The sequence below is a fragment of the Podarcis liolepis genome (genome assembly GCF_965112155.1).
Source record: "Podarcis liolepis genome assembly, chromosome: 14".
In the NCBI taxonomy this organism is placed as follows: domain Eukaryota; kingdom Metazoa; phylum Chordata; class Lepidosauria; order Squamata; family Lacertidae; genus Podarcis; species Podarcis liolepis.
In genome coordinates this window covers 14,889,747-14,912,181 of record NC_139569.1, presented here as the reverse complement: position 1 = coordinate 14,912,181, position 22,435 = coordinate 14,889,747, and the positions used below count along the sequence as shown (strand labels likewise).

The window sequence follows — 22,435 nt, the reverse complement described above, 5'->3', positions numbered from 1 at the left end:
CCCAATCTCTGCTGACTGGTAACAGAATTCCAGGGGCTTCCAGGCACTCACCCAGGATTGTGTTTCCATTGAGAAATCAAGGCACAGCAGAGAAATATGGTTTATGTGCACATATTTATAGTTAAAGCCTTCAATGGAGTTCAGAGCATTACATCTCAAGAGGGGCTTATTCCTCCAGCAGGGCAGCACTGGATTTCCAAGGCACCCTTGAATGCCATCTCTGTGTGCATCTGCAAGGAGTTATTCCTACTTCCTCCTCCTTGTTCCCAGAACACCAAGCTGCCATAAAATCCTCTGTGTAAAAGGGCAACTTTTTTCCTGAGTGGCACCACACACACACACCCTTGCCCTGGCAATCTCCTTCTTGGGAGGGAGACAATAGGGAGTTTTGTCTAGTAGATGGCTTTTGCAATGGGTTAATGGCAGGGCCATTATCCCCCTCTGCCCCTCTGTTTGGAAGGAAAAGAAGTTCAGCGTGTCCTCTCACCTTAATTATCAAAGCTCTGGTTCAAACCCCAGCAACCCAAGAATCGAGAGGGGGGAAACCTGGCACCCAAAGCTCTGGGGGAATCCCTGTTCCGCACTGACCTATAACACTCGTGTGCATCAGTCAGGGTTTTTAAAGCAGATTTTCAACTGCCAAATTCATCATCAGACACCCACCAGTAATTTTTTTAAAAAAGCCAAACGTAAAACAAAGTGGGGTTTTTTTGTTTTTTTGCTTCTATGTTACATGATCATCCTGTATCAATGGTCCTTACTCCTTAGGAATCAGTAGTTTTTACCTATTATACAATGATTATTCATTTATGAATCTGCCTTAGTTCAGTAATCAGCAAGCACAAAAAGGGGGAGCAATTTAGGGATATTTACAAGGACAGGACAAAGCATTACCTGCCCAAAGTGGAGCAAAAGGAGATTCCAGTCAAGGTGAAGGCAGTGACTTTTAAGCAAAGCAATACTGTATGTCAGCTGAAGAGATTATCTATTGCACCAAAGCGTTGCTAAAGTGTGTCTGCAAAGAAGGCACCCTCAGGATCCAGAGGGCAAGGTTGGAAGTAAGAGAAATGTGTTTTCTCACTGAAATGTGACAGAACAGGAACGTCCAAAGGAAAGAGATGTCAAAGGAAGGAATCAGACCTGTAATAGATCTTGCAGCCCTGACAAGAAAACTGACAAGGTTCAGAGCGTACTCGCAGTCACACTGACAGGCATACAAGAATTAAATTCTTCCCAGTGCAAAGAGCGCAAGACGTCAGCTTTGATGAATGTGAAGATATAAAAGTGAGCTGTTAGCAACAATAGGTTCAATTCTGGCCAGAGAAAACACCAAAGAGCTGCAGCACAGGTGTGGAAAACCTTTGGCCCACCAGATGTTGCTGAACTACAACTCCCACCATCCCCAGGCCCATTGGCCATGCTTCCTGGGGCTGATGGGAGTTGTAGTTCAGCAACATCCGGAGGGCCGAAAGTTTCCAACATCTGGAGTGGAGAGAAGTAAATTCAGCTGGAAAGTGTTCAGGAGGGGACGTTTTGTTGTCATAAGTGGAAACATTAGGAAACTGGCATTTTTGTTCTGAACATGGGATGGTCTTGACAATCTTCATTGGCATGCCGAAGGAACCATCAGAAGCAGATGCCGCTACAATAATGAACTGAGGTGTGGCCAAGAGTTTAATTTGTGTTGGACAATCCCACAATACAATAATGACTCTAGATGGACAAGTGTTTTTTGAGTTAAATAAGCAGGTGAGCAACAGTAGGAATAACACTAGTTCTATATCTCATCACACATACGGTCATCCTCAATGCATTAAAAGGTTACTTTACTACCTAGGGATTTGGTGGGGAGGATTCATTTAGATTTTAACGAAAGTTGTACATATACATAAATTTTCACATATATCAACAAAAACTGTATACAAAAATGCACTACATGAGGGGAAATTGGTTTGCAGAAGTGTGTGCATTAGGCAACACTTCATACAAAAAAATGTTGGGAGAAATCCACACTGAAATACGACTTTTCATGCAGATTTTTTGGATTTTTTTAATGCGTGTTGCTGCAGAAATGTACTGAACTGAATTTAAGACTGGGAAAATGAGAAACTGAAATTGATAGATCCGTTCCCTTTGTGTAGGGTGCCTACATCATACTGTCTTCATTAGACTGGGAGCCGATGGGGTGAGCAGCCTCTGCACCCACTGCAGATGGGTGGCTTATGGGAACGCCAACCGGGAGATGAACACCTGAATAGGGGCAGTGCAGTAACTGCATCCCAAAACTGCCCATTCCTTGCCGTTTGTAAGCTGACACCCTGCAGGAAAGGCACTTGACTCAATGCCTTGTTCCTGACAGCTCCCAGAACAGAGGAGGGATAAGAACAGCACACAAACTTCGGCCAAACACATGACTTGTCTGTGAAGAGTCTAGCAGAGAATTCCAAGAAATCTGGGACACTGTCAGAGGGTAGGAGTGCTAACGGTGAAGAGGAAAGGGGGGCGGGGAGAACATGTAGGATGATCTCTGCATCAAAGCACCAGCCTCACAGGTGCCTTTCTGGAGCCCAGATGAAAATCTCTCAAAATATATCCAAGTGGGAACAAGGCAAAAGACCATTGGAAAGGCCGAAAACCAAGAGCCAAATGGATGGTATGTTGGTAATATTTAGCCCAGCAGGCATTGTGTGATCTAGGCATAGGCAAACTCTGGCCCGCCAGATGTTTGGGACTATAATTGCCATCATCCTTAGCTAACAGAACCAGTGGTCGGGGATGATGGGAATTGTAGTCCCAAACATCTGGAGGGCCGGAGTTTGCCTATGCCTGGTGTGATCTCTCCACCATATTACGTTAATCAATTGCCACTTAAGGCAGGAAGAAGCAAAATGAAAACGGAAGCCATGTGTTAATAAGGAGGACTGGGACGTAGTGGCAAATAAAGTCAGAGTCAAGCCATACATTTAAAGCACACTTGTAGTATTGTGAGTCATGGTTTTCCCCAAAGACTGCTAGGAATGGAGCAACTAGTTAGAGGTCTCCTAACAATTCTCAGCATGCTTAAACTACGGTTCCCACAATTCTTTTTTGGGGGGAGGAGTTGGAATCCATGATTCCTAAAGTAGTAAGAGTGCTTTAACTGTACAGTGTGGGTGGGACCTAACTCCAAAATAGAAAAGCATTATTTTTTTTTTGCTTGCCCATCCCTCATCATATCAGAGGCCATTGGGCGGCTGAACTCGACACATGTCCAGCATGGCTTCCTTCGCAGTCACTTGACCTTTCCCAAAGCAGGGGCCTTGCACAAACAAAGCTGCTTGCGGTCACGTTAAACTCCTGGTAAATATATTTAAATGACATTTTCTTCCCTACTTGGAATGAAGACACACACATCCCACAACTGCAACATAATTTGCACCTCAATCCTAAACCTGATTCCTCAGCGCTGGTTTCAATGAGACTTAATTTCAATCAAATGTAGCCAACATGAATAGTTGACATCATAGTAGGAAGCAATGCTTGTTTTATTTCCCTCCAACTATTGCAGGGGTGAGGAGCCTCAAGCACATGGGCTATTGGCCCCCCTCAAAGCACACCCATCCATCAACTGACATCACCGGTGACATCAGCTGATGGGCAGGCCAACCCAATTTAACCCTCCATTGGCTGCACTGTCTGTTTATATAGCCTGGGAAGCAGAATTCAATTTAGCCTGGGAAGCAGAATTCAATTTCTGCTCATTCATCAGCTGATTAAAGACTGGAATGAGATTGGTACAGGACTGGAGATGTAAGGGGGATGGGGGAAACTCACAAAGTTCTGAAAGCTGCTTCCATCTTCCCTTTTAAGAACCTAGGAACTTAAAAGGAAAGAGGGAGGAGGCTTGCAAAAGCCTCTGCAAGTCTCCACACTTTAGTCCCTGATCTTAAGTAGTGGGGAGGGGGCTGGATCTGCAAAAGCTTTTGGAAGCCTTCTCCTGCTTCCCTTTTACAACCAGAGGGAAAAGGGATTTTGACAAGTCGAATCTGATCCTGATAAGGATCTGGATCGCTACAATGGTACGTGTATTCTATACTACAACATATATGCTGTGAATGTTTACACCTTCTTTTCACTTACATTTAAAATGCAGTTACCTATCTTATGTGTAGATATAATTATTATTCTTACCAAGTGAAAGATCAAACTATAATTATTTACTCAAGGTATCATGCCATCCCATCAACCCTAGGGTTTGTTTGTTTTTTGGTGCTGCTATAAGCACTAGAAGATAGCTTGTATGAACAGAACAGGAAGAAAAAAGATGCACCACTGTGTGATTTTACTTTTATATTATTTGAATGATGCTATAATAATCCATTTATTCAAAACTGTTATTATACTATTGCACAAAACTTCTCTATATTCTTTCCGATAAAAAAATTGCAGCTTTACATCCCATTTGTATAGCATTCTTCAAAATGGAATATGCTGGAGCCTATAGAAAAGAGAGAGGGGGGGACATTTAATACACTTTGCAGCTTAATTTGAATAATTCAGTCTTGTGACACCGTAGAAACTCCAAAACTGTCATCCAAGATACAATATACTAAGTACCGTATTTTTCAGTGTATTGGACAAGGTTTTTTGACTCAAAAATTACGTAAAAAAACTGGGATCGTCCAATACACGGATAGTGGCTTGGGGGGGAGAAGCAGGGCGCGCCAGCCATTTGGTTGACAGGAGTACGGCTTCCCCCAATGGCGCTTGATCTGGGGGGGGGGTCCTGCCCGCAGCTGCGTGGGGGGAGGAGAAACTACACGCCACCAGCCAGCTCGTTGGCAGGAGCACAACTTCCCCCGATGCCACTGCGGGCAGGAAACGATCTAGGGAATGCTTCCTACCCGCAACTGCCTGCAGGGAGAGGCTCCACAACTTTGGGCCATCTCCCCTCAGTTTCTTAAAATTTAGTCCCCCCAAAATAAGGGGGGTCCTTATACATGGGGGCGTCCTATAGACAGAAAAATACGGTAGCTATGAAACCGCCTTATACAGAGTTAAACCATTGGTCCATTGGTCCACTAGCCAGACCTAGTTTCCATATTTGACATCACTGCGCTGAAATCATTAATAGATTCAGATACAGGTTTGCAAACCGAAACCCAATCAAAGTGCCCTCTGGGAAACTCCCTGCAGTCTTGGGGGCTTCACTGGGGAGAGGCAAGACCTGTCCTCCATTTAAAAGTTAACATTGGCCTCAACATAAGCATAATTCAATGGCATTCTGGGGAATTTAAATGGTGGCCTTTCTGTTAAAATTTCTGAGAGTAACCTGGAGCGATGCTACCTTGGGGGTAATTAAAACATTGGGTGGCTCACAGCCCCAGTTATTTATCCATGTGTGGACTAAGGGCTGCCATCTGTGGTGAGCCATGCCGGGGTGATGAGGAACCATCCACTAACATGGATTCCAGGTGCTAAAACCAGCCATGATGGATAGCCTGGGGAGTTAACGATTGGCACCTACCAGTTCTGCGTCATGATCAAGTCCAATGTCGTGATGCTCCATCTCCTCATCCCTGAATTTCTTTATTACCTTGTTTAAAAACAAAAACATAGCAGATGAATAGCTGACTGTCTTACATGCAAGTCAACAGAGATGCCAGAACACCCAGGGTTGTAGCCCGTAAGCCCAACTCAAGAGTAGACCCACTGAAGCTAATGAACATAAGTAAGGCCCCATCTGAACTACACATTTAAAACAGCACCATGCCACTTTAAAAGGTCATGGCTTCCCCCAAAGAATCTGGGAACTGTAGTTTGCTGATTGTGCCATGAGTTGTTAGGAGACTGCTCTTCCCCTCACAGAGCTACAATTCCCAGAGTTCCCTGGGAAAGAGGGATTGACTGTCAAACCACTCAAGGAACTGTAACTTTGTGAAGGAAATGGGAATCTCCTAACAGCTCTCAGCACCAGGGCTTTTTTTTCAGCCGGAACTCACCGGATTTTGTGACCCTCCCGTCACCCTTCAAAGGTTAGCCCAAATGTTTGTTTAAAAAATGCCTATTTTACACTTGAGCCCCTGGAGCTTTAACTGTAAAACTAGCCCACCATGGATTAAAACACACCTCTAATAATTCTTTGTATTTTTCTGGATCCTCTTCCACAAGTGTCCTGATCTGGTTGTTATAATGGTGAGATATGCTCTCCTCTACAGCCACCGTGCAAGCCATTGCACCTTCTTTTCCAAGCAAGGCAGTTCCAGCACCTGTTGCAGAGTCATTGAAATAAAACGCGTGCCCCATATATGTATTTGAATTAAAAATGAAGAAGAAAACGTGAAAGAGGGAAAAGGCTTAGCCTCACCTAACATAAATCCCGCAATGTTCCAGAAAGGCAACAGAATGGTTGGCCGGACTCTGTACAAGATCATTAACTCATTGAACTTTTTCAAATGGTCCTTTTCCTGATCCCACATTTTCTGCATTAAAAAAATGGCATTCAGCAAGACATCTGCAGTAACATGGAAGGAAAATCTTCCCCAGTATCAGCCTTCAGGATACATTATAGATTTAAGAGCGCTGCTGTCATTTTCAACGCTATTTCATTATTGTTGCATTTTGATGCAACTTCTCCAAAACACTGGTACCTTGGTTGTCGAACGGCTTGGCTCCTGAACAAATTGGCTCCCGAATGCCGCAAATCTGGAAGCAAGTGTTCCAGTTTGCGAACGTTTTTTGGAAGCCAAGCATCCAACACGGCTTCCGCTTGAGTGCAGGAAGCTCCTGCAGCCAATCGGAAGCCACGCCTTGGTTTTCGAACGGTTCCAGGAGTCGAATGGACTCCTAGAATGGATTAAGTCTGACAACCAAGGTACCACTGTACTCTAAACCATGGTTTGGAGGACTGAGAATAAAGCCCATGACCATAAGCATCCTCCTTTCCTCACATGCCTGCCTCACAACCAAACCACTGTTTGCAGTTATGTCTGAATTGGCAAACAATGGGTTGAGGAAGCCTCCATATCAGGATCAAAACAGATAGGAAAAACAGTTTGAAACAACTTAAAATTACAAAAATTTAGTGGGTCTTAAAAATATGCATCGTATCAAAAGTCAAGAGTGAGCAGGTGTGTTACTAAATACTATAGATTCTAAGTGGTGTGCAATCAGGTACAGCATAAATTGTTGTATTCATAATATCTGGTGGCCTTCATTTACATTTTTTCATATTGTATTTTAATATTAATGTTCTGTTTTAATTACTGTAACCCACCCTGGGACCTTAGGGTGAAGAACAGCGGGTAATAAATTGTATAAATTATTAATTAAAGCACAAGAAGCATTGGAGAAAAAAATACAGGTATGGGTTAGAAATAGTCACCCTTATAACTGGTCCTACTGAAGTTCTCCCTAGCACTGCCATTTGTCCTGCATAAATGCGATTCGCCCCATATTCCCCAGCATGATCCACTCTGATTATACGGTCAACAACTGGCTTATTGATGTTTTCATAAGTCGTTCCAGTACTACAGCATCTGTAAGGTGAGTGCAAGGATGACAAATGCCATCTTCTTCTTCCACCTGTAAAAACACACATTTTATTTATCAGAAAAAAGTCAGAACAAGAATCCTGTCACTATTCACTAACAATGGGGAGGGAGGAGGGCAGCCAGGAAGTTTTTACTACTTAGTAATAAGTACAGCTGTGATGTTAGTCTTTCAATTAAATCAACTAAAAAGGACATAAAATCACTTTAAATTGGAAGGGGTTTTCCAGGGAATTAAATTATTATTACTAATTATAAAAACTGCAGGTGGAAAAGGTGTTCTTAAAAGAAGCATTTCCCTCTGAGCAGCAAAAGAGAAACACCCTCAAGGCTGGTGCCTGTTGCAATGTTTTGCACATAATTTTTTAAAAACGGAGTTGATTTTAAGAATGTAGTTCCTTCTATGAATTTATAGAAAAAGCATTAACTAACACTCCTTCAATTAATGAAGGACGACTTCTTTATCGGGATGACAGCCTTCATAATAACAACAGCTTTGGATCTTCGGGAGACTCGTCTTTGTACATCCCTTCACTGGGAGAACTGTCCACTTGGTCCTTCTTGTTGCTTAATAAATTATTAGCATTCTTATTATTTATAATAATAATAATAAAAATAATAATAATAATCTGAAAATATAATATTTAGTATTACTAATAATGAGATTTAAGTATATCCAGTGCTTTTTTCTTTTTAAAAAAATGTTTAGGGGTACTCTCATTTTGATTCCAGAAAATCACCATTTTATAGTTCAAATCGGGAAAAATTAATACAGTAAATGGACCAAAGTACAAATATTCACAAAATGTTTAGGTGTATTCGCCCCCCCCCCATCCCAGAAAAAAGCAGTGAGTATATCATTAATAACAATACTATTTTACTAAGTTAAAATACGAGAGTAATAACGCGTTAAATATTATTGTTGCAGCATACTATTCTTTTAGCTGCTGCAGAGACCTGACTGCGTCCTGAAGGAGTAAGATCTAAATCATGCAGCTATGGCCGAGCATGCCTCTGAGCGTACACAGAGCGCCTTCCCCTCACCGCCACCCATTGCGACGAACGAGGGTTTGTCAAGGGGACTGAAAAGGGCAGGGCGGATGGGGGGGGAGGACGTTTAGAGGGCGGCAAGGAGCACCGGGGAGAAATGAAGGAGAACATCCCGGGAGAGGGGCGGCTACGTCAAGGGCGCCCTCCCGCCCTACCTTCCCTGCAAAGGGACCGCCAGCACTCAGCTCGCAGCAGCTGCAGCCCCGCCGCCATCCCTCCGCCCACGGGTGCCTGGCGCGGACTGATGACGTCGCAGCCATCGGCCTGCCCAACCGCGCCCACTCTAGCAACGAAAGACAGGCCAAAGTCGCCTTCGCGTTCCCAGCCATTATACAACATTGCTTTGTCTCAATAGATAATGATGTAGAGTTACAGAAAGTTGCAGCTTTCCGGGTTCCTTTCTAACTTTTATTCTGCCTGCCGCCGAGCGGAGAGAGAAACTGACAGCCCATTACAGACATTTCGCTTTATTCACTCCCGTTCCTACCCACGCCCGCATGTACCTACCTACCTGCGCGCGCGTGCGCGGCTTGGGAGCTCTGACTTTCGTATCTCTGTGTTCCCCTCTGTGTACTTTGGTTCCCGCCCTCGCTCGCCTTTCCCTTTCCCCCATTGGAGGAAAGCGACCGCCAATTCCTCGGGAGGCGCGTCCTCCTCAGGTTGTCATGGCGACCACAGAACGCCTTCCCGGCGCTGAGGGCTGAAGCGATGGCGGCGGTGCTGGGGGGCTCCGTGTCCCCCCGGGGACTGGCCCGCTCGGTGGCCCACAGGCTGTAAGGAGTGTGTATGTGTGTGCGCGCGCTTCAGTGGCTGGGAAACGGGGGCAGAAATGTAATTCGTAATTATCTGTATGTGTGTGTGTGTATATGTGTGTGTGTGTGTGTGCGTGCTTTAATTCTATTAATCTGTAATTGCTTGTTAATGGGTCCACAACCCCCCAATGTTTTTCACTGCTGTTATTTTATCGGTAAGCCTCCTTGAGTCCCTGTCAGGAAAAAAAAGGCAGAATATAGATGCATTATTGTTATTATATTAATAATATATACCTATGACACCAGCAACATACATAATTATACAGTTTTCTGTAATCTGCCTTGTGGGTTTTTCTTTAGAGTCAAGCGGTATATAAATTTAATTAATAAATACAAAAGGACTTTGACATGACCGTAACAGTACAGATTAATATGTTTATTTATTATTACACTTACATGCCACCCTTTCTACAAAGAGCTCAAGAGGTACCATACATCCTTATTTCTTTCATTTTTCCTCACAGTGACCCTGAGAGGTAGATTAGGCTGACAGGCCGCGACTGGTCCAAAGTCACACGGTGAGCTTCATAGCCAAATGGGGATTTGAACCCTGGTCTCTCAGTGCTCTAACCACTGTGCCACACTGGGTCTCATCATCACTCCCATAATGAGAGTGAAAACCCACAAGCACACTAAATACATCCACTTAGCAGTGACCATCAGGGACTGATCAATGTTAATTTTAAATTATTATTAATGTTTTTTAAATTAAGATCTAGCAACCCTAGTTATAAAGCCACACAGCACAAGATTGAACAGACATTTGGCTTGCAGTATACTGCTGTCTGATCTTATAAAATATGTTCAGGGCAATGGCCCCATCCTCATTCCCTACTACCTAGACAGGTAATTCACAGCACTGTCATATGTAAATGGAACTTATGCCTAGGTAAGTATGTGTAGGATTGCTGCCTTGGAGATCTGCCCTTTCCATCCTGCTTGGCAACGCTTCAACTATCATCTCAGGCCAATACGTGATCTTTAAATGCTAAATTTGTACTGCAAAATTAGACAGGAATGTAGAAGCATCTTGACACTCCCGAACTCTTCACGATAGCTTTGTGATTTTGAATGTTATGATGGCAAAGGGAGTAGCATAGCCAGATGGCAATTATGCTTTAAAAAAAATAATAAGGAAAAAATGTGTTTTTCCTCATTTAGAAAGTATTATGTTGATGTACAAAGAAAAGAAGATTCCTTCGATTCATCTGGAGTCATCCATGATGAGACTGAAAGTTTGCATTTGGTAAATATTTGTTAACGTATGTGTGGGTTTCAAAATCACATCTGTTGCACACAATGAAGGCTGGTACATTAGGGAAAGGGGGGCACTGGCCCACTAACCTCAGCCAGCTCCCCACCTTCCTATCTTCTCACTTGCAACCAGGCTTGGGGGTGGCAATCCAAGCATGAAGGGAGTTTAAGTCCAACATCTGGAGGGTACTATTCTAGCACTAATTAGCCCACCAGAAACTACCTTCTGCCTACTCCTGTTGTAACTTAGCATGTGGTGGCTGATCGTTAGCCTCTTCCCATTTGGTATTTGCTGGGTTGTTATGCTGCATCTGGCCTTGATGGTGATTATCATGGTAGCAAACTTGACCCTCGTGCCTTGCCATCCTAGCCATGTCCATCTGGATGGGTTGCCCCCGCCACTCTATCCTATATGGATGTAGTCCCACTGAGTTCAATGGGATTTACCGTATATCCAAATGTGTGTTTAGGATTGCAGCCCAAATTTATAGATTTTGAGTGGTATTTGCAATACCAGTGAGATGCATTGGATTTTTTTCTTTTTTATGATTGAGTATTTTAACATTTGCATATAGAAAAGTGGGTTTTTAATGTTGAATACGCACACACAAAAACTAGTTTTGTGTACTGTAGATTTGAGCCTATTAGCTTTCTTGTAGAGTTTCTCAAGATTCCCCAATCTAAATAGTTTTCTAAGAATCTTCATTTTTACTGGTCTTGCAGCATCCAGCATTTTTGGTGAAGGAAAACCGGGAGCTGGAACATAATTTTGCTGAGATTAAATTGGAAGCATCCTTACGTGCCTTTATGGGGAGCACTGAAGAATGCAACAGAAAATTGCAGAAAAGCCCAGAAAAGCAAAAGGATTTGGAAAAGCTTATTAAAAAGATGGCACAAGTAATATTTAGAATCACTCTTCTCTATTTCTTTATGCATACCACCTTTTTAATACATATCATTTCATGTTTGGGGAATCATCTGCCATGTATGGTGGTAGAGCCATCATATGGGAAATAGCAATGTGTATCCAGCCAGTGGGTGTGTTCACACATAATAAGTTCAAAGCACTGGTTTCGGTGTATAAAGCCCTATACAGTGGTGCCTCGCAAGACGAAAGTAATTCGTTCCGCGAGTCTTTTCGTCTTGCGATGTTTTTCGTCTTGCGAAGCACAGTCCGTCGCAACTGCGCCTCTTCAAGCGGCTTTAAGAAAAAAAGCGCAAGACGTTTTCGTCTTGCGAAGCAAGCCCATAAGGAAATTCGTCTAGCAAAGCAACGCAAAACCGAAAAACCCTTTCGTCTAGCGAGTTTTTCGTCTTGCGAGGCATTCGTCTGTACAGCCTATGACCAAGATACCTGAAAGATCATCTCTCTCCTTATATACCCAATTGGTCACTGTGCTCTGCAGATACAATTTTTTCACAAGTTCTGTTCCGCACAATATAGGAATCCAACCTTCAGTGCCATGGTACTTGCCCTTTTGAATTCCCCCGGTTCAATATTAGACAGAAACTGTCTTTGTTGTCCCCTACTGAAGACCTTCCTCTTCCCACAAACCTTTTAAGCAAAGAACTTTTCCAGCCATCATCTATACAGTGGTGCCCTGCAAGACGAATGCCTCGCAAGACGAAAAACTCGCTAGACGAAAGGGTTTTTCGTTTTTTGAGCTGCTTCGCAAGATGATTTTCCCTATGGGCTTGCTTCGCAAGACGGAAACGTCTTGCAAGTTTGTTTCCTTTTTCTTAACACCGTTAATACAGTTGCGACTTGACTTCAAGGAGCAACTCATAGAACGTGGTGTGGTAGCCTTTTTTGAGGTTTTTAAAGACTTTGGTGATTTTTGAAGCTTTTCCAAAACTTTCCCAACACCGTGCTTCACAAGACGAAAAAAATCGCAAGACGACAAAACTCGCGGAACGAATTAATTTCGTCTTGCGAGGCACCACCGTATTGGAATTGTTTTTAAAATGCTTTCATTGTTTTGTCACTTGTTGTTTGCTGCCGTGGGCTCCTTTAAATTTAATAAATAATAACGCCAAACTGCAGTTTGACATTACACATCTCAGGATTGTGTGCCTCCTCCGCTTCCTTCTTCCCACAGAACAAGGCAGTTCCCTGCCTGTATGGTGGAGCAGCTGAGTGGTGGGCTAAGACAGGGGAGATCTCGATTCAAATCTCCACTCATTCCTGAAGCTTACTGGGTGATCTTGAGCAAATTGCTCTCTCTCTGCTTAACCACCTTCATAGGGTTGTTGCAAGGATGAAATGGGAGGGGGGAAACTGTGTATGCCATCTTGAGCTCCTTTGAAGAAAGGGGTGGGATGAGGGAGCGTGGCTGTCTGTTGTGATCAAGGCCATTACTTCTCCCTCCTCTGACTTATGTCCAGGGCATTTTGTGAAAATAAAACAGTGGCTACCAAGAGACAGCTGCTGAGAAGGCTTAAAAACAAAAACAGAGAGTGATAAAACAAATACGACTATAACAACAAATATGACATACAAATTAACAGTGAAATAAATTGACTGTAGCAAAACTCATCCTCTGCTGCCTACTAATTTTGCTCCCCAGGACTCAGCTCATTTGCTGCAGGCCTTTGCATCGTTGCAAAATCGGGATTCATTATGGAAAGAGATAAAGTGCAACTGGGTGGTTTTCTAGGCTCCCAAAGCATCTAGCGTTTTGACTTGCATTAGGCAAGTTAGTAACATCGTCTGCATCTTTATTTGTAGGATTACATACCTGATAGAACAAACGAGGGCAAAGCAAAAAGTACAAAAAGGTAAAACCTATTGCTGTCTAATTGTTGCCTAATGGTCAGCAGAAGCTCTTGCTGCCCCGCTGATTGCAAATGTACACCCAAGAACAATCTCAAATTATTTTCTCCCTGAAATTATAGTAGTTGAGTGTATGAAAGAAAACCTATTGCATTAACACACTCAACCACCCCACTGCAGCTGCCACACATGTGCTGTGTCTTTGAGCTACTGACAGTGGATTTGGGGTTCACACAGCCACAGCTGCTGGTTGAACCAAACTGGGATGCTCTGGATGCAGCCCCTGCTTGTACAAAATGGCAGCTGGATCCTATGGTTTTGTCATTTTGAGATGACAGTGTATAATTGTGTCCAGTCTTTCCTGTTGAAAGCTGTTGGTCTTGCAGTCAGGCACCTGGCATGCTTGGGTAAATACTGGGAATCCCCAACACTAATGTCAGGATTTTTAATTTAACGGGGGCCGAGATTTAGGATTCAGTACTGAAGAGAGAAGCATAGGCTTAGGTGTTGTAGAAATAATCACTCTCATTCCCAACCGATTCCTCTGAATGTAGCAATGCTATATTGGGGGCCGCAGGCATTTGGGGGAAATAGGCAGGGAATGCAGACCTGCCTTGCCCAGTACTGTGGCTAGCTGGCCACTTGCCCACCCATAGTGCCAGCTGGGGACAGCACTGAGCAGAGTTATGAGCTGCATACACAGATTCTACAGCTTTGCCACCTTTATTACGCTGCCCCCAACATACACACATCAGGGGAAAGACCATCATATTTAAGCCAGTGGCGTCAGGGAAGGGGTGTAGCTCAGTGATAGAGCATCTGATTTGCATGCAGAAGGTATCCTGGGTTCACTTCCAGCATCTCCAGGTATGGCTGGGAGAGATCCATGCCAGAAACCCTGGGGAGCTGCTGCCAGTTAGTGTAGACAGTACTCAGATAGATGGACCAATGGTCTGATTTAGCATAAGGCAGATTCCTATGTCCCTGTCAGGGAGTTTGCACATGTGAAGGCTCACAGCTCCATTCAGCACCTCTCCAGAACCACCACTTGTAAGCAAGTGAGCAGCCAGCAGCTCCAGCAGTGAGTTTGTGTATGAGATCCCCAGTTCTGTTCAGATGTGCCACCATCATCTTAGCTAGGCACGCACCCCCAGCAGCCCAGGACCCCCAAAACTTGGAGCTGGGCCTGCTTGTTGTAAATATCGGCATTTTTCTTGGCATTAATTAACTGTACCTTTGTTTTTCATCAGGCAGGAAAATCTGCAGACTACTCCCTCCAGACTACATATAACTACTACTCCATGTATGGCACCAGAAGTACGGAGACTCATTTCATCGGCTTCCAAGCTAATCGTGGCTGCTGTGTGTATCAAGTCACGCTCTTTCACTCATTTACAAAATTGTTAAGCATCTCCCCTAAAATCTGTCACTGTTCCTTTATGCTCTTTACGTACGGAAAGAAGTCAGCTGACTTTTTAGCTATCTAGCAAACATCTCCCAGCAATAATTCTGCTACTGTTTTACTTCTAGAGTTGAGCGTAGACAGCTTTTGTGAACACATCTCTCTGTCAAACTCAACGGATAAAAAACACATTTCTCAAGAATTTATGTTGAGTCTCTCTCTCTCCAGACTTCTGAAGCCTCTCCGAGAGAAATGGGAACAATTCAAGAAAGCTTTTCAACCTTAAAGAGAAAAGAAGCAAAAAACATTCAAAGTTTGGACAGTGGCAGCACGGCAGGTCTTTCCTCCACACATTCTCACAAAAATGAAGCAAGAAGGTACGGCAGCATGGTGGCATGCCAGTTGGCATCTTGAAAGAAACCTTTGCCCCAAATTCCATACAGTCAAACCCAGAGATGGGAGGATTTGTCCATTTCTACCAGTTCCTCATTTTTCCAAACTTAAATTTTTTATTCACATCTTGCAGCAATTTGCTAATTTATTTTATTTTTAAATCCTCGTGAAAACTCACCAGCATTCTAGTGCAAATTTATCCTAAAAAACATATTTCACATGACTAATGTGCAGTTTTGCAAGCAATTTCCCCTAATATAGTGCATGTTTTTATCACTAATACCTCTATTTTTATCCACATTTTGGTAAAGAGTGGTTAGCTGGAGAAATGCACCCCATAATAGGGTTGAGTGCAGATTTTAAAGGATGGCTGTGTTTTGATTTGCATATCGTGCTTTAAATGTACACTGAATCAAATGTCTCCTCCATCCCTAGACTAACCATTTCACATGCCCAATGATGCTTCCTATCCTCCTGAGATTCCATCTTCTTTCCTTCTGTTTGCTTTTTGTCTTTCAGAAAAGTATTCCCACCTCCTCCTTTCCCTTGCAGCTGATGGATCAGTTTTCTCTGGGCACCTAATTGCCCTGGCATCTCCTCCTTTTAGCAGTGGACGAGCCATCTCTGGGATTGTTAGGCTTTTTCATTGAGGTGACATGATGAAGGGATCCTACAGTTTTATTAGTGTGGATATTTGCTCATTTCTGTGGGGTTAAGGTAAAGGTACCCCTGACCTTTAGGTCCAGTCGCGGACGACTCTGGGGTTGCACGCTCATCTTGCTCTATAGGCCGAGGGAGCCGGCGTTTGTCCTAAGACAGCTTCCAGGTCATGTGGCCAGCATGACTAAGCCGCTTCTGGCGAACCAGAGCAGTGCACAGAAACACCGTTTACCTTTCCGCCTACTTATCTACTTGCACTTTGACTTGCTTTCGAACTGCTAGGTGGGCAGCAGCTGGGACCAAGCAACGGGAGCTCACCCCGTCACGGGGATTCGAACTGCCGACCTTCTGATCGGCAAGCCCTGCACTCTGTGGTTTAGATCACAGTGCCACCCACGTCCCTAATCCACCTGTGAGGTTAGAATGCTAGAGTTTCCTTTGACTCTGATGAAGATCTTGTGTCAACACAAGCATCCCCCTTCACACCTAAAGTTGACCTTCCAGCACTGCTGGGATGAGTGGGGGCACTGTGGCATTATCTTGTGTGTGTGAGAGAGGAGGAATGATGCAAGAATGTGGGGTGCCCTTGACACAAGTCCATTGGCTGCCTTTGTGTGTTGGGGAAGGGGGAATGATTGGTTGGGCTATGGTGGTGTTTCTAAAGATACCAAGGATGTATCTGATACTTTTAAGCATCTTTTTAATATATTCTGGTTATGAGTTTCTCCCCCTCCTGGGCTGAATATCATTGGATATGCGGCCATTACACCAGAATAGCAGTGGCTTATTTCTGGCCTCAGTGTAATGTGAATATAGGATTGCTTCTTTTTGCTGGGATGCACCTTTGATCTTCTAATTTATTTCCTGGCTTCTCAGGAAGTCATTCTCAAAAAATGTGAATGGGATTTTACAATGTTTTCATTTTCTGGTGTCTTTCAGGATTAAACGAAACAGTGAAGGGAAAAAATGGAAAGAGGCGAAGAGATCATCTGAAACTTCAAGCACTTCCAACAACTCCAAGAAATCTAACAGGCCTTTTTTGAAAATTCCCCCTATACCAAGCAATATAAGCTCAGATGATAGGAGGTCCGTAGCTCTATATTTGCAAACTGGACAAAACGAAGCATTTAGGAAAGGTATACTTAGAAGCAGAACCTCCTCAGCAATGTCTGAACACCAAGATAAGCAGTCAAATGCTCGATGGAAGAACTTTTCACCCACTCAGCAATTTGCAGAGAATTCTGCTGGACCTTCCAATAAACCACTTAAAATCAAAAGGCAAAAGTCATCTCTCAGACCCACTGAAACAGTCCCAAAAGTTAAGAGCTCTCCAGCAAGCAAATTTTTGAATACAAGACCAATCCAGAGTTCCAGGAGTAATCAAGAAGAAAAAAGACGCAACACAAAATATTCTGCAAAATCAACCGCTGAAGTAATAAGTATCCAGAGTTTAATGTCCATAGAAAAGACTCAGAAGCAAGATGATCCCACGCCGATTTCTGGGTGGTTTCTTAAAGGGCAAGGCAATCAAATACACAGCCAAGGTGATCAGAAAAGCAAGCTTGTGGAAAACTCTGAAAGTGACTGGCCTCAAAATGAGCAAAAGTGGTGTGATTTAGTATCAAGGAACCCTGAATGCCGCCAGGTTCATTTCCAAACACTTCAAGAGGAGTCTATTCCTGGCACCGCTGCTTGGGAACACCCTTCTTTGGAAAGTTGTAGCTGGCCAAACCTAAGAAGCCCTGAAGATGCAACTCAGTCAATTGCCACCAACAAAGTATCCACTGGGACTGTGACAGGTCTTCAAGAGGATCAGAACAATGACCATATCCCCATGGTCCAGCGTGAATCGCATTTTCTGTATCAAGTGTGCCAGGAAATGGATGAAGATGTACCACCAAGTTTAAGTATGAATAGGTCTATGACTAGAGATGGAAATGTCAGAAACCAAAGTACACACCATCTTTTAGACCAGCTCTTCTCTTCAGAGGAAGAAGGATACAGATATGCCATTGAGGACCCTGCCAATACCACACAGATGCAGGATGTTACTTTAGGAGAGTCCCAGGATAAGCAAATGATGCCTCTCCCATCAGTGACACCAGGTGCTTGCAGGTGTTCAGAACTACTGAGTTACTGTGTGTGTCAAGCTCCTGAAAAGCAACATCTGGGACCCCCTGTCAAAACCACAACTATTTTAGAAAGACTGGAAAGTGAGCAGTCGGAAGAAGAATTCACCATTTCATCTGCCTCTAGCAGCCTGAGTGCCAGATCATTAACTGGCCTATGTGAACAGATGGTAAGGCATTTGAAGTTGTGCTTTAATGACTTCTACTTGGCTTCTGGAATGAGGTTCCCCATTACTTTTCAGCAAAATTGGAAGCTGCCTAATTAGGCCAAACCCATCTTTTAAAATTGGGCAGATCGGTTATGATTTATTGGGCAGCTCAAGAGGTGCTGAGCCAATCTGCCATTTGTCTCTTAGTAGTGCTGCAGCTCATTCTCTATCTTCATGTTCAAGTAGGTTTCGGGGAAAGAGCTTTCTGATGCATCCTCACCTGTTCTGAGGAGTTTACCTGGTGGTGGTGGGTAGCCACGCCACAGTCATCAACACTAGGTAGATCAGATCCACCATATAAATGTCCCTCAGTGAACTAGAGTGATGCTGCCTCAGGGGTATTTGATAGGTCTTGCTCAGGATGGGCAGAAGCAGAAGACACAGACAAATTCATTTCCACCATATGCTACTTGTCAAAGTGGACATCTGGGGTATGGGTCTCTTCATATTACATTGTACCATCTCAGCAGCCCCACATCATTATGAATAATACTTTTGTATCAGCCTGAAGTGCTTTCCAGTGATTACTGGCTCCAGGACAGGGGGTGGGAAACCCGTGACCCTCAAGTTATCAGTAGACTACAACTCCCATCATCCTTGACAATTGGTTATGCTGGCTGGGGCTGATGGGAGTTGTAGTCCAACAACAACTGGACGGCATGATGTTGGCAGCCCCTGGTCTATGACATAAGAGCTGGGCAGCATAAGCAGTAGATCTAATTATGTTGATCTATGGCAGACACTGATGTAAACAGCTGCCTCCTGCAATTTTATAGAGTTTAAATTTATGGTGATTACTGTTCCCATTCAATCTTCTCTCTCCAGGGCTAAATATATGTTTGTCAACCTATTTATATGCACTAGAACAGTGCATCCCGTTTATTGTGAAAATTCATCCAAGGTGCCTGTTTTTAAAGATTTTACCTCTGCTACAACATACGTACTTCATGTGAAAGAGACATACTTTTGCTGAACTGTGTGCACATATTTACACACACCTGGCTCTAGCTGTTAGATCTTGGGAGCTGTGTAAAATACAAATAGTTCCAGCGAGCCTGAAGTCTTCTTAACCCTGGGCCAGAAGATCTCCTCCATAGGAACTGCCCTGACATCTGAATTAGGGATAATCTAACATTTCCAACAGAAATCTATGTTATATCCCTATTACCTAAATGTTACCTACATGTGCTTTTAATCCTAGAGCAGAAACAGCAAGGAGGAAAACAACACTGACCCTAGCATGGAACTTCTTGTTCAGAAACTTCGGAAGGTGACGCCAGAAGAGACCACCACATGTCAAGATAGGTTCCGTCAAGAAAGCAAAAAGCCAAGGTATGAAAACTTTAATTCTGTTGCCGAATGACAATTTTGAATTTTTAAAAATACGATACTCTAGTCTAGATGTTTCCAGGTGTGCTGTAACATCACGGTTTCATAGTTTGGCCAGAGAGATTATGCCTAGCAATAACCACCACCACTCTCCCGCCACCCACTTATATTCAACATATGGATGACTAATGAGTTAGCAGCCCTTTCTTGCCATTAACATCTGGCCATTCAGGCAGGGTAAAAGCAAAGGAAGAAGTAGAGACTGAATCTGCCATGGATGCTTTAGCTGATATTTCTGCACTGCAGCGGGTTGGACTGGATGACCCTTGGGGTCCCTTCCAACTCTAAGTTTCTATGATTCGATGAATCCTGTACATGTGAGAAAGCACTTCATCCCCAAAGCTCTTAAGGTTGTCTGAAGCTCATCCTCTTGTTCACATCTGTTCAGTATATCCACATTATTAAAGTGTGCAGAAAAGCATTATGTGGCTGCCTCCCACTTACAGATACCCTCCCCACGCAGGTCTGCCAAAGCTCAGCTTACAGAATTCTGGAAAGCATGCTTGGACTGGCTTCTGGTGAATGCACTGGTTCAAGAGTAATGTTTGACTAACATGTGGTCTCATGTAGTTGTTTGTATGTGTGTTATTTGGTTCAGAGTGGAGTACCTTTAAGGCTTTTAAATACTTGGGATCTATGGCTAATTTTAGGGACGCAGGGCAGTACCAAACAAAACCCACCACCTTTTTTTTCCTGGGCAGTGATCAGATGGGAAGAGGAAGCATTCAGAAGGTCTTTTTAAAAAGTGCTCCTTGCTGTGAAGGGTAGTAAGGTTACTTTTGTTGTGTCTCTCACGCCTGCAAATTAAGCTTAATGCTCAGTTTCGCTTCCTTAATCTCCACGTACCCTAACATTATGTTTCAGTTTTACTTCCTTGTTTGGGTGAAGAGTCTACAGAGCAAAGCAAGGGGAGTGGCTTTGGTCGGGTTTGATTTTCCTTTAGTTTAGTGCAAGGATGCTCCACCTTCTTTCACTGAATAACAGTTTTGCCATCTGAGCTACATCATAGCCTAGCCCATGGGTAGGCAAACTAAGGCTTGGGGGCCAAATCCGACCCAATCGCCTTCTAAATCCAGCCCACGGATGGTCTGGGAATCAGTGTGTTTTTACATGAGCAGAATGTGTGCTTTTATTTAAAATGCATCTCTGGGTTATTTGTGGGGCATAGGAATTAGTTCTTTTTTCTTTTTCTTAATATAGTCCAGCCCCCCATAAGGTCTGAGGAACAGTGGACTGTTGAAAAAAATGAAAAAGATGCTGAAAAAGTTTGCTGACCCGTGGCCTAGCCAGTCATTTTCTCCCTGTCTAAGTCCATTTTGTAATCTTTGCTTTTTCTCCCTTCAGTTCTCCCACTGAGACGAGAAGAGACTTGGATCATGGAACTGAGGGTACCTGCGTCAATCAAATAGTTTATTTTTCTCACTTCCCCCAGTCATTTTAGTGCAGATCCCCAACTCCAAGAGGACCACATTAATTGTTGGCTTATTTCTTTCCTCGTCATAAAAAAAGGCATGGTAGCCACCACTCTTTTTTACCACTCTGCTTCTGATTGTTTAATGCATTATTCGCTATGTTCATGGAAATCAAATCAGTAGCATTTAGATCTCAAATGCATTTTTCTCCCAATGCCTCTCCAATTTCAGTGACTGTCTGCCCAGGCTGATGCTTGCGTCAGGTATGAATAGAGTGCTGTTTTATTTTTGTAATCTTGACAGCTGATAAAATCACCCACCTGAAACGAAAAACCTGTTTCCACTGTGGGAATCTTCTTAAAAGATTGAAAGATGAACTGACCTCTAAACAAAATCTGCCCATAATGTCCAGAGACTCTTGAAATCGACGGGACTGAGCTCTGATTTTTTAAGACAGTTTAATCCCCAGTGTTGAAAGATTTTGAAATTGTTATTTTAAGAAGAGCCCTGCTGGATCAGAACAAAGGTCTGTATAGTCCCAGTAACCAACAGATGCCTCTCACGAAGACTGCAAGAAGGACATGAGCAAAACAGCCCTCTCACAACCACTGTTTTTCAACAACTTGTACCTGGAGGCATGTTGCCTCTGAACCGGGAGGTTGCAGATTGCCATCACATCTAGAAACCACTGACAGCATTACCCTTTATGAATCTCCCTCCCTTTTTAAAAACCATCTAAATGGATGACTCTCAACAGAAGCAAATCTGATAGTTCAACACTGCACTGTGTGAAGTTCTTCTTTTAAGACCGGTGGTTCTCAAGGGGTTTGGCAGGAAAGGATGGCAAGTACTGCGGGAAGATTCAAGGACAATCAAAGAAACATTTAAACATTTCAGAGTAGCATAGTAGAAAACTTATTTTTTTGGTGGTGGTGGTGGTGGGGATATCTATCCATGTCTCTCTTCAAGAGCATTGGCTATTCTTCTACAGTGGTGCCTCACAAGATGAAATTAATTCGTTCTGCGAGTTTTTCATCTTGCGAATTTTTCGTCTTGCGAAGCAGTTTCCCATATGAATGCATTGAAAATCAATTAATGCGTTCCTATGGTCCTATGCATTCCAGATTCTTACAAACCCCTTCTCAACAATTCCCTGACCCCCCCAGCCACCCACCACACAGAAATCCAAACCCAGAAATCTTTTTTTTTTTAACAACAGCAGAGTGCCCCAATGGTCACAAAAAATCATAAAAATGCAGAAAAAACACACATAAGCTTCCAGATTCTTGCAAACCCCTCCCCAACACCAAGTCCTTGAATTCCAAACACCCCAACCCAAAATCCAACCCCCCCAAAAAAAAAGTTTTAAAAGTTTAACTTACCAAATGGCTGCAAAAGAAGTTTTGGAAAAGCTTCAAAAATC

At 43.4% G+C, this 22,435-nt stretch overlaps 2 protein-coding genes across 3 annotated transcripts in view; one reads left to right on the top strand and one right to left on the bottom strand.

Moving 5' to 3' along the window:
• Positions 1–4,316: 4,316 nt before the first annotated feature.
• On the bottom strand, positions 4,317–8,933 carry COQ7 (coenzyme Q7, hydroxylase). Its single transcript, XM_083474555.1, has 6 exons — positions 8,735–8,933; positions 7,364–7,563; positions 6,347–6,461; positions 6,109–6,248; positions 5,507–5,575; positions 4,317–4,477 (listed from the first exon to the last, which is right to left on the bottom strand). Exons 1-6 carry the CDS (start codon positions 8,916–8,918, stop codon positions 4,400–4,402), a joined length of 786 nt encoding a protein of 261 aa, XP_083330681.1. The 5' UTR covers positions 8,919–8,933; the 3' UTR covers positions 4,317–4,399.
• Positions 8,934–9,061: 128 nt separating this feature from the next.
• The window catches only part of LOC310692865 (uncharacterized protein), a 14,284-nt gene continuing 910 nt past the window's right edge, over positions 9,062–22,435 (top strand). The window contains exons 1-9 of one of the 2 annotated variants that reach the window (XM_083474307.1): positions 9,062–9,352; positions 10,553–10,637; positions 11,369–11,542; positions 13,374–13,423; positions 14,669–14,780; positions 15,049–15,197; positions 16,813–18,172; positions 19,418–19,543; positions 20,945–22,005. In XM_083474307.1, coding sequence (XP_083330433.1) covers positions 9,288–9,352; positions 10,553–10,637; positions 11,369–11,542; positions 13,374–13,423; positions 14,669–14,780; positions 15,049–15,197; positions 16,813–18,172; positions 19,418–19,444 — 2,022 coding nt within the window. In that variant the 5' untranslated portion in view covers positions 9,062–9,287 and the 3' untranslated portion in view covers positions 19,445–19,543; positions 20,945–22,005. Of the gene's footprint in view, positions 9,353–10,552; positions 10,638–11,368; positions 11,543–13,373; positions 13,424–14,668; positions 14,781–15,048; positions 15,198–16,812; positions 18,173–19,412; positions 19,544–20,944; positions 22,006–22,435 lie in introns of both variants that reach the window. The other variant, XM_083474306.1, reaches the window with a different exon arrangement.